Here is a 12,482-nt window from a genome sequence, read left to right as displayed (position 1 = left end):
AAAGTACCTGGCACATAATAGATTTCATAGAAATGTTTTCTAGGGGAAATGCAAGTAACCATGAGGGAACTGGACTTTCATCTAACCAATGATTCTCAAATTTACCCAGATCAATTATCTAAGAAATGTGGAAATCCTTCTCTAAAGCACCTCCCAATTTGGAGAAGGAAAATCCAAGAACTTGGGGTAGAGGATTGAGGTTCAGGAAGGGAAATTGTAGGAAGTGAAATTAAAGCCAGGTGGTACACACATTGAAATAATTTCAAACCAGGTTGGCATACCTGAAAACGAGCTAGATTTAACAATAGACGTTTTTATAGACCTATGTGACCACCAAATTTTACTTGGCCACCTATTAAGTCCAGGACCTTGGGTTAACTACCTAACCTACTTGAGTCTGTGTCCTGAAAGATGAAGACAATGGCGTTACCCAACCACAAAGAGTTGTTTTGAGGGTTTAACTAATTTTACATGTTGTGGTTCACCTATTGTCTGGATATAGGGAAATGGTCACTAAATGATAGTTATGAATGTGTTTATTGCTTGTCTCCATCATTGGGATGTAAGCTTCTACATGGGCTTTGTCTCATTTAGAATTGTTTCCCCAGTTCCTAAAACAGAAGCTTGGCTTTTGATCAGTGCTTAATAAACAGATTAAATGAATGAATGATTCAAGTATAATGTTGATTCCATAAATCAAATATAAAAATAAGTCATTATTTTACAGGTAGACCTCATACTATACGTGTTTCTTTCTATACATGGAACTGACAAACAGGAATAATCCCCCCAGATTCCCACACGGTTTGTTTTTAGATGAAGATTTATGTGGTCTGACAAATGGACCAACGACAGGTTTAGTTCCAACAAGGGAAGAGTACAGGTTTAAAAAAAAAATTAATGTTTATTATTTTGAGAGCAAGAGAGAGAGAGAGAGAGAGAGAGAGAGAGAGAGAGAACGAACAGGGGAGGGACAGAGAGAAGACACAGAATCTGAAGCAGGCTCCAGGCTCTGAGCTGTCAGCACAGAGCTGGATGCAGGGCTCAAACTCCCAGAACACGAGATCATGACCTTAGCTGAAGTCAGATGCTTAACCGACTCAGCCACCCATGTGCCCCAGGAAAGAGTACAGGTTTAAAGAACCTGTAAGTTTTTCATCTCAATATACCATATGCAGTTTAGGAAATCAAAGACTTACTTCATTTTTCTGTATACATTTTTAATGATTAGAAACAATCAACTATGCAGTCATAATTGCAGTTACTGGGGTCTGAAAAAGCCAGTCAATAAAAATAAAATCCATATTGAACTGTCATGAGTAGGATGTTTATCTCATTTTATTCACTGAAGTTTTTGAGAGCTTCAAACTATACGGTATGTGACCAGTGGGATGCATGTACAAGACCTCAAGTCCAAGTTTGGGACAAGTGTAGCCAGCCAAAGCATAAAGCAAAGCTAATTGTTTAGTTTACTTGGAGCCCACACCAATGTCACTTGTCCCATAAGCACTAGATCATCAGCAAGTGAGCCCATGATGACATGGTCAGCAGAACAAGAAGGTAACAACTGTAGAACCAAAAGATTATAGTAGAAATGGAGGCCTTGAGAGGCTCCATGACTTGCCTTAGGTCACAGAACAAGTTAGTGAGAAGCACAAGACTGTCAGTTCTCCAGATTTTCAGTATTGCATGTGGTCATAAAGCTCTTGCATAAATATTTGAACATACAAACCATTCAGTTTTTAGCCCATTAACCATATATCACAAATAAAGCAGGTTTTAACCTAACAAAACGAACTATTTAAATAATGTGTCCTGTATATGAGGATTTATCCCTTTTAAATGGCAACTGAACTCTACTGAATTACTGTGATATGTAAATAACAGTAATAGTAAACATTTGAGTGTTTACTTTATGTCAGGCACTATTCCAATCATCTGATAAGTATTAACTCTTTTAATCCTCACAACCACCCCAGGAGTAGATATCCTCATCATCCTCCTAGAGAGGAAAATGAAGCATAGAGCGATCATACCATAAGCAGCGTGCCCAGACTCAGTTCTAGAAGTCTAGTGTCTGAGACTCTGCTCTAAGTTAAACAGGTCTAACAAATTGGATATTAAACATACATATTAAAACTTCAAAGTAAGTATGTCATGTTGATTGCTAAGCTATACAAATGTTACTATTTTCTTTATTTCCCTTCATTTCATTATGCCTAACAAGTATTTTTTAAAAAAACAGCACAAAACTAAGTTATGTCTTTATTGGAACATGTCTGTTTTGTCTTTAAATATTCAGTAAGCGTTCCATAACCCAATTATGTAAAATGCCTAAAGAAATTTTGCTCATTCTTTTCTAATTGAGTCCACTTCATTTCCATTGAGATCACATTAAGGGGGAAACTTCTGTCCCTATATGATGTCCCACTAAAAGTTTAGAAAAGACTTTATTATAGTAAGAATTCCTTTATAAAACTGAACTATATTTTCATGCATTATATTATTAAAGTATAATTCCAGGAAACTAAAGAATAAAAAATTATTTTAAAAAGCTACTGTGGAGAAGTCGAGGGGAAAATCAGTATGTATTAACTTATAGTTTTATTAATATAAAAGAAAACTTCAAATACTGTACAGTGTGAGGTGTGCTGTAGAACACTATATAGTTATAATACACTATTACCAATTATTTATTACTCAAATGTAATATATACAGCAACCACAAAATCAGAAAATAATGGGTAACAGCCAGTGCCTTAGGGATGATAGAACATTTATACTATTTAATTGAGCAATTAAAGCACTAGCTATGTGATTTTTCTAAATATTTACATTACCACTTATTTTTACATATTCTAAAGAGTATTTCTCTCCAAAAAGTAGACTCTCCAGCTCTTGGCACTAATTCTTAAAGTCAAATAAACCTGAAATATTGATAACCTTTTCACTCTTTTATTGCCCTATCATAGGCATAAAAGGCTCAGGGACTTGTGCATTCTAAAGAAAAATATGCAATACCTTCAAATTTTAAATACTAAGTAATTGATACTCACAAGCAGATAATATCAACTAAAACTTTTTTTTTTACTAATTTTCCTTTTCTTTTACAAGAGAATAATCATTGTATTAATATTATACTACAAAAGCATGTAGACTCCATAATTTAAAAAATTAAATGTCAGATATACAAGTAATGGCATTTTCTCCAATAATTCACAATTTTTTACAATTTCTGCTATTTTGGAACAAACGTTAAAATTCCCACAATTTAATGATCATTAAATATGAATTGAAACACAGTATCTCAAAGAATTATTAAGAATGGCAGAACTTACAGTTAACTATAAATCTTACAATAGCTCCGCTTTGTTATTTTATTTCTTAAGTACACATTCTACTGTGGTATGTTTTCAAGTGAATAGTTCTCTTTTGCAAATTAATTTCTTATATTGTTAAGAGCCTTGAGAATGTACAATTTTGTTAAATTATATAATCTTGAACTGTAGGATATATCTACTCAACTTATGTAGAGTATGTATCTCACTACTGCTATGATAAAGGTCATTTTAAATTCGTATCAAATGCAGCTTAATTCAATTTTGCAAAGGCTTCTAGGAAAATCTTAATATGGAGATCTTGTTTTGGGAACCATGAAACTCTCAATATCTACTCTGCAGTATTTTAAGTGTGGGCCAACTGAAATTCCTATTGAAAAATGAAGACAAAATTGTACTGATATTCTGAAATAAACACAGTATTAGATATTGTCACTATATTGATCAAAGCATAATTAATGACAGAAGTTACGAGTTTACTTCATAGCTAAAGATTAGTAATTAGCGAGTTCTAAATTTTTAAGAAAATGTTCACTAGCAGTCAGTATTAGTAGGCAGCTCCATAAAGTAATAGTTATAAATTGTGCATTTAGTAGCTAACATGTGATGTCAGTACAATTCTCAAAAACCTGTCATTAGTAATATATGAATTGCTAGCAAGTGATCTTCCCTGAGGTAAGAGACCATACACAAAAGTCTGCTCATTTCAAATCAAGTTAGATACTTAAAAAGAATGGCAATAGGGACCTGTGGCTGGGATTCACAGATGCATTTCAGATTGATGTCTTAATTGCAAGCAGTAGGCTTGATTGTGAAAACCAAACTAAAAATCATCAGAAGATATAAAGCAAATTTCACAGTCAATAGCATTTGCTAAATTTCTCTCAGGTCTTCATTCTAACATTTTCCAACAAAATACTTGAAACATAGTGAAAGGGGAAACTTAGGCTTACTTTTTAACCAGTTCCTGAGTAAACATTCTCTTGGAGTTCATTATATTCTAGCTTATAATATATGGCAGTGTCTTGTTTTCTTCAATTTCAACCAGTTTGTCATTACCACTATTCTAAACATACACCATCTTCAACTCTACTTGGACTTTTGGTCATCATTTCAAACTTGGTATGACTACTTATAAAATGTATTACTGAAGAGAAAAACTTACAATTTTACTTTAAGTTTCAGTGAAACATCGCAAATAGAATTTAATTATAAGATTGAGTTATGGTTATGTTACATCTAGGGCTAAAAAAAATATTTTAACGATTTATGATCTCTAGCTTGAACTCAAAGTTGTGGTGACCACAAATGGCAGTACTAAAAAATAAGAAGTCTGTGGTCATGTATTTGATTATGATAACCACATGGAAGGACAAAGGATGAAAATTAAGCACTTAAATTCTTTCTAAAACTTATGAAGATGATACCTGGCCTGCTTCTCAAAACCTACTAGTTACTCCACCCAAATTTCAGCAAATTTAAAATAATTTCAGAAAATCTGACCACTCTCAAAATCAAGCCTTTTATTCTTTATCAAGGGAGAACCCAAACTATTATAATATTCATACCTAACTGGCTTCTAAATAGCATTGCTGTGGCAAGAGAAATTAATAGTGTTATCAGAGTTTAAAGCCCTTCTTCTAATGTTCACAGGTGCATTCTAATTTGACTAAATGCAAATATTTAATATAATAGGAAGATAAAATTTATTCCTGACACTTTTACTTTATGCTATGAGAGTGTATTTCTCAGTTATTAACTAAACATGCCAAGCCACAGGTGAAGAAAATATTTGTTAAAGAAAAGGTGATTATATCATTTACCTGGAAGCAGTGCATCTGCTTGCTAAACAGTTTTCCTGTATTTAAACTAATAAGAAAAAGCCAGTTTCAGTGGGTGAAAGAGCCCAAAATAATTATAGTGGTTAGTGGTAGTTTTAATTTTTAGTTTTATACCCAGAAGCCACCTATACTAACTAAATAATTATTTGGTAGCTGCAGTTCTTTATGCAAAACGAGTGCACAATATAAAAGTCCTAAATTTTCCTGCTCTTTAGGTATTAAGATCATTGAAACTAAATTTAGAAGAAAAGAGATAAAATATGGTTTAAAATGTGATGTGATAAAACCCAAATATATATCTTGCTCAGATATCACTTGCAAAATGTCTAGATTCTCCATTCTTTCCTGATTCAAAATGGAGTAGTTCATTTAGTAAGTGGATTCAGTCAGAAATACTTTCATAGAAAGAAATCTAAAACCTCCCTTCTTTGGAAACACAAGTCAAAGTACTGTATATATATTCCTTAATGAATCAACAGGTTGAAATTTTGAAACACCTGATAATATACTTTCTGATGAACATTTTCTTAGACTGAAAACACAGTTCTGTATCTGTTACATGTGCAAACAGAGACAGCCAGGCTTTGAATGCTCTAGATAAGAGATTGTATTAACATACATTTTGTCTTTCATCCATTCAAATTCAACTTAATTTCAGTGAACAAAGGAAAAAGATGGATTGAAATGTACATTTCAGAATACAGCTTTGCAGAATAGGATAAAATAGTGCAATACCAATCTCAGGATAAACATTCTTTGTCTTTAAGGTATAATAAGCATGAAAGCTGCTTCTTGAGGAAACTGGCACTAAAGATTTGATGAATACACTATTTAAGCAAATGCCCAGTTGATCAGGGTATGATGCAGTAAAATTTGCATCCAAATCCAAGTGAAGCCAACAAATAAAGAAAATTTTATGGATGCTAAGGGAAAAAAGGAAACATTTTTGGTTCAAAGGGGCTCAAAGACATTTAGCATATACAAGCTTAAATACCATTGATCAAAATTGTAGAACAATGTAACTCATTCATAAAGATAAATTCTTATATATAAATTCTCTGTGAATCTGACAAACTCTGAAAATTAGAGATTAACTACTGCTACCATTATTTTCATATTTTCTACCACACTTTGCAATCAACTTTTCTGCAAGATTAAAGAAAAAAATTCAGTGGTACTTGACCAGGCCAGGATTAAAAAAATAATGGTAACATATTATCAACAACAGAGCACACAATTGGCTGTGTTGGCTCAGACAGCAACATTACTGAATCACATTGACTTTATCATTCTAGAATAGATATTTTCCCCCTAGCCTTGCTTAAATCAGCAAAATGTTATATCATTACACTCTATTCTCAAGATATTTTTCACCAAGAATACATATCTCTATGAATGTGTTTACGTTCACGGAAATGTCAGGATCCCAGTATCTAATAAATCCTTCTATGAATTTTAAGATATAATTTAGTTCAGATAACCTTCAAATTTACATAAATCTTTTGACACTCTAATAAATATGTGGAATGGTTATCTTGATGACATCAACATTAGCAAAATCTCATTTCCCCCAGTTCTATCCTTTTCAGAAATCAAACATTAGCAAGAGAATTTTCATGTTTGAAACATTAAGACTTTCATGGAATTAAAGTTACAAAAACTTCCAATGAACCACATGTATGGAAGAAACTCATCTCAGCAGATCTAATAACTAATTTATAGGAATTCAGAGCCAGCCTGGGCAGCAGTATATTAAAAGCTATTGCCAATCACACACTTGCTGTCATGCACTGAATAACAAGATATAATCTTTGAATTATATACGTACAAGATTTTTATGACTAATTGAGTTATGTGGCCCAGCCAACAAATGTTACATATTCACAATAAACATTCTGCCTTTATTATTAGCCTCTAAATAAATCAAGAGTGATCCATTGGCTCAGTTGTGTTTGTCATTTCAGCATCTTGGCTATCCATCTCTTCAGGCTCCTCCACTGAATTTCCCTTTTGTGCTTTTGACCTTGTGGCAAATGCTGCTCCCAGTGCCTCTGCCACACAGCTATCAGTTGTTTCTATATTCAAATTTTCAGTGCCACCAGTTAAGGAAAAAGATTCAGGTAAGCCAGTCTGAAGACTCCCAGACTTCACAGAAGAACTCACAACTTCTGCTTTCCTTTGAGGAAGATCAGATGGTGGCTGCTCTGTACTTTGATCCCGCAAGTGCTTGTCCATTGAAGCCTGGATAGAAGAAACCATTTCTTGCAATTTTTTTCGCTGGGCCTCAACCAAATCAGGATCAAGCTGCCTGCTGTCTCTCATTGTAACTACTCCAGGAGCTATTCGAATAAGCTCACTATTACTAGGAGCAGCTGTGAATACAGAAGGCTCTATTTTAATGGAACTAGTACTAAAGTCTGTCCCTGTGTTATGCTTCCGTACAACTGGGGCTTCCCTAGCTCTTGAATCAAGGTGTGGGTTACTGGATGCAGTTCCTAGAGAATGCCCTTTTCCCTGAAAGGCAGTTACGTTATGAAGCTGCTCAGATTTCTTTTTCACTACTCCACCACTACCTAGTTTTAATAGCCCATGTGAGGGACTGGATTCTCTACTTCTTGTAGTAGCCTCTGCTCGAACCTGACTTACAGCCTCTTTAACTAAATCTTCAACATCAGGACCGATGGGGAAATGTCCTGCAGCATCCACACACAACTCCAGTCTATCTTCAGAAGCATTATAGACAAAGGTTTTGCCAGGCAGATGTGGAAAAGTACAATGCTTGCCATCAGCCATACCTAAAGAAGGGGGGAAAAAGGTGTTTAACATATTAAAATCTTACTTAAAAAGTGTAGTAAAGACCATTATAGTTGAAATACTGAATTTGCAACAATAATAGCCAGATCAGTTTTGAAAAACAAAACTAATTTAAAAATAACTCATTATATTTATTAATAGAATTTGACACTACTAAACAAAAAGAAATATAACAGACCTTACTGTAGTTCCCCAGGGGACTTTTTTTTTTTCTTTTTTTTAAAGACCATCATTAACCTATTACAAAGTTAGGAAAAGGGCTTGCAACAAACAACTGAGTTATGGGAAAATAGTAGCAAAATTAGTAAAACAACTGCTTACAGTAAAGCAGTTAGAAAATATATTTTTATTTACTAAAACTCAAATTTAAAACTCAGCAAAAATACTTATAAGGGCAAAGTGTTGCACAAATAAGCTGCACATTGTGAATTACAATTAAAAAATCATAAGTAGTTCTACTGAATTACAGAATACCAGAATAAAAGTAGTTTTCTCAGCATACCTTAGGTACATACTTTTCACAAATATAAAAAAATATGTACTTTCAAAATAAGATATCCCCTAGTTAAAGTAGTAATTATGAGAGCACATTCAGGAAAGCTAAAAAAGAGCTAAAAGATCTTAATTCAATTCCTTTAAAAAAGGAATTATATTTCATGTTACTTCTCTTATTCTTCTCTGGTAAGTCACAATCACCAAAATAAGCCTGACTTACGATTTACTTCTGATCGTCAACTAATACAGCAACAGAAGAACTTGAAAGCAGCTTCTCTTTCTTTTCTAGTTGAGGATCTTGACCTCACTATATGGCATTCCAAAACTGTATATTCTTTCCAGCGTACGTGTAAGAAATATGTGTGTGTTTTAAACTATCCAATATTCCTACATTTTAAATTTGTTACTCAGAGTATACTCCAAGTATACAAAAATAGGGGTATAAAACCAAAGATTTTCCATGTTAGCAACAACAAAAGAAAGATGAAGTATAGAACTCTCAACAACATGTGATGAAAATGGTATGTTTATGGCAAAATATAAAGGCAAAAGCAAACTAGTTTTAAATGAATGAAACTATTAGTAAGTGCTGTAGAAACACAGAGGTGTAGGGTAAATGAATTCAAGAATGCTTAGTGGGCATTTAGGTAGTCTCCAGTTTTGTAGGTTGTTAAGAATAGTTCTTCCTGGGGCGCCTGGGTGGCTCAGTCGGTTGAGCGTCCGACTTCGGCTCAGGTCATGATCTCACAGTCTGTGAGTTTGAGCCCAGCGTCAGGCTCTGTGTGCTGACAGCTCAGAGCCTACAGCTGCTTCGGACTCTGTGTCTCCCTCTCTCTCTGCCCCTCCCCAGCTCATGCTCTCTCTCTCTCTCTCTCTCTCTCTCTGTCAAAAAATCAATAAACATAAAAAAAAAAAAAAGTTGTTTAAAAAAAAATATAGTTCTTCCTCCCTCCACTGAAAAAAAGCTACAGAGTGGTTCTAATGTATCTCACTGAATATTCCAAATAACCAGAGAAAAGAGCGAAACTGCAAATGAATAAATAACATATAGTAATTTTAAACACTCATTTCAGCAGAAGTATCCATTAATACAAATCCAACTAGAATTTCCTCTTGACAGAACATTTTTGGCAGAGATAACTGACAAAAAGAGACAAAGTTTAAAATCAGAGATGTGGTCTAAAAAGTGCCTTTCAGGCCACAACCCTGGAGTCAGTTTATTACCAATCCCCTCCCTCAAAGATCTGTAAAACTTGGCACAAGAAACAAAGGTAGCAGAGAAGAGAATTTTGAATGGTTAAGTCCAGGGATGACCCTAGGCAAAACTTTTCAAACATTCATTTCAGTAGATAACATCTATTGAGTCTCACTATGTGCCAGGAACTAAAACAGACCCTGAAGATTCAAATAAAATGTAATTCTTAGGAGACAGATACAAACAGATCATTATAATACAATCAGGTAAATATATGATGGGCATACTACTCATTTCACTGATTTGAGGATTAAATGAAAAAACATGTAAAGCATATACCACAGACTGCCTAATATTAATCAGTCAGTCAATAGTTTTAATTCCTCTGTTAGATCGAAAAAGGTTTTGTAATTGTTTCCAGGCTGCTATTGTGATGCTTTTCCTTGACCCTCCCTGGAAAGAATCATAGTCCCACACATGTTCATCACAGTATTTTTTATAACAAAATACCAGAAACAATCTAAATAAGCTTTCAACAAGAAGAGAATGGCTAAGAAGATTATGGTCTATCTCCCTAATGGAAGTAATATCCAGCTATTAATAACTGACATAAATAAGAAACCTATGATGTTTCATATATATAGTTAAATGTGCATGAATAGCAGGAAACAAATCTAAGTACTATAATTACAATCTGGCCAAAACATATATGTATAAGATAAATATTTAAAAATTATAGGTGATGTTTCCCATTTCTATATTTTCTAAACCTTTATATTATTAAAAAAATTTAAATTGTATTAAAAAATCACTGCAAATATGTTAAGGGTTGTGACCCCTTTAAGCATAATCATTTACATTTTATATAACTTATATAGTCCTTTGAATTTTAAGAATCAAAGTGTATTAAAGTTCCTATATCACATATCAACAATTCCATCACACTGGATACACCAAAAAATGTGTATACTAATGTTTATAGCTACATTCTTCCTTATATCAAAAAACCCAAAATGCATCAGAACAGTAGATGAATAATATTAAAATGATACAATAGAATACTATGCGGCAGTGAACATGAATGTAGTTGAATCCATCAACATGAACGAATCTGAAAAAGTGTTGCATAAAAGAAGCAAATCACAGAGAATGTATACAGCACAATTTTCAATGTCCATTTTCACAAAGTTCAAACACATTATAAAGATACCTGTACAAGTTTTAAAACTAAATTTTTCGTTCATGTCTGCATTTATCTCTATATAAAGACCTGCATGGAAAATTACTATAAGGAAATTAACTTTAATTTTTTTAAAATTCATTTATTTTGACAGAGGGAGAAAGAGAGAGAGGGAGGGGCTGAGAGAGGCAGAGAAGAATCCCAAGTCGTCTCCTCACTGTCAGCATGGAGCCCAATGGAGAGTTCAAACCCACGAACCGTGAGATCATGACCTGAACTTAAACCAAGAGTTCAACCAGATGTTCAACTGACTGAGCCATCCAGGCACCCCTTAAACAAATGAATTTTAAAATATCTACCCAAATATAAAGACTAGGAACATTAACAGTCTGGTTAATTAAATTGGGAAATATTCCTGTTCAAATGTAGATATAACCATCTATTTGTTAGAGTGAATTTGAAAAAAGTAAGAGAAGTATGTTCCAATTTTTGGAGGATATGGTTGTAAATTTTGGGGTGAGGAGGGCTTGATATACTTTGATTCTTTGACCACCAGATAATAACAATGATTTGCCACATAAATCTGTCCTAAAAAAAGGAGAGATCAGGGGCACCTAGCTGGCTTGGTTGGAGGAGCATGCGACTCTTGATCTCAGGATCGTGAGTTCAAACCCCATGTGGGGTGTAGAGATAACTTAAATAAATTAATTTAAAAAAAAAAAAGAGGTAAAACTTTGCCACAAATATTAGAATTGTATTTTGAACAGTAAAATAATTTTCTGACAATGACCCATTTCAAATGGCTGTTGTAGTCAAAAGAATTTTAATTATTCTGCAAATGCCAGCTGAAATTCTAATAATAATAACAAACATTAGCTAATTATTTATTGGGTGCCAGGCCCTTTGCTAACTGTTTCATGTGCAGGATCTCATTTGATCCTAACAATCTCTAGATTATAATATCCACTTACAAATGAAGAAACTGAGACTTAGAAGTCACACAGGTAGGGGCACCTGGGTGGCTCGGCAGGTTAAGTTTCAGACTCTTGATTTCAGCTCCGATCATGATCTCACGGTTTGTGAGTTCCAGCCCTATACACTGACGGCGCGAAGCCTGCTTGGGATTCTCTCTTTCTCTCTCTCTCTCTCTCTCTCTCTCTCTCCCTCCCTCCCTCCCTGTCTCTCTTAATAAATAAAGTTAAGAAAAAAAGTTTAAAAAAACTTTTTAAAAATAGTAGTAAATGGGAGTAAATGGTAGAACCAAAATTTGATATCAGATGTTCTTACTTCAGAGCTCTAAACTACTTCCTAATAAGGATAAGTAACACCGGTAACATTTAAAAAACTATAATGGCTCTATTGAGAAATAATTCACATACAATTCACCCGTTTTAAGTGTACAACTGAATGGTTTTTTGTATATTCACAGAGTTGTGCAACTGTTACCACAATCACTTTTAGAACATTTTCATCACACTAAAAAGAAACCCAAACCCATTAGCAATCATTCTCATTTTCTCCCCTTTCCCTAACTCCTAGCCTTAGGCAACACTGATTTCTGTCTCTCTAGGTGTGCCTATTCTTGACATTTCATATAAATGGAATAATAGAATGTGTGG

The 12,482-nt window shown here is 33.9% G+C and overlaps 1 protein-coding gene across 1 annotated transcript in view; it reads right to left on the bottom strand.

Annotated features, from left to right (window-relative positions):
• Positions 1 to 2,585: 2,585 nt before the first annotated feature.
• VCPIP1 (valosin containing protein interacting protein 1) overlaps positions 2,586 to 12,482 on the bottom strand; it is a 29,178-nt gene continuing 19,281 nt past the window's right edge. Inside the window, exon 3 of the mRNA XM_030303753.1 lies at positions 2,586 to 7,974. Coding sequence (XP_030159613.1) covers positions 7,103 to 7,974 — 872 coding nt within the window. The 3' untranslated portion in view covers positions 2,586 to 7,102. The remainder of the gene's footprint in view (positions 7,975 to 12,482) is intronic.

The sequence above is a fragment of the Lynx canadensis genome, chromosome F2 (assembly GCF_007474595.2).
Source record: "Lynx canadensis isolate LIC74 chromosome F2, mLynCan4.pri.v2, whole genome shotgun sequence".
Taxonomy (NCBI): domain Eukaryota; kingdom Metazoa; phylum Chordata; class Mammalia; order Carnivora; family Felidae; genus Lynx; species Lynx canadensis.
Note: the sequence above shows the minus strand (reverse complement) of the source record. Positions and strands in the feature narration are given on the sequence as shown.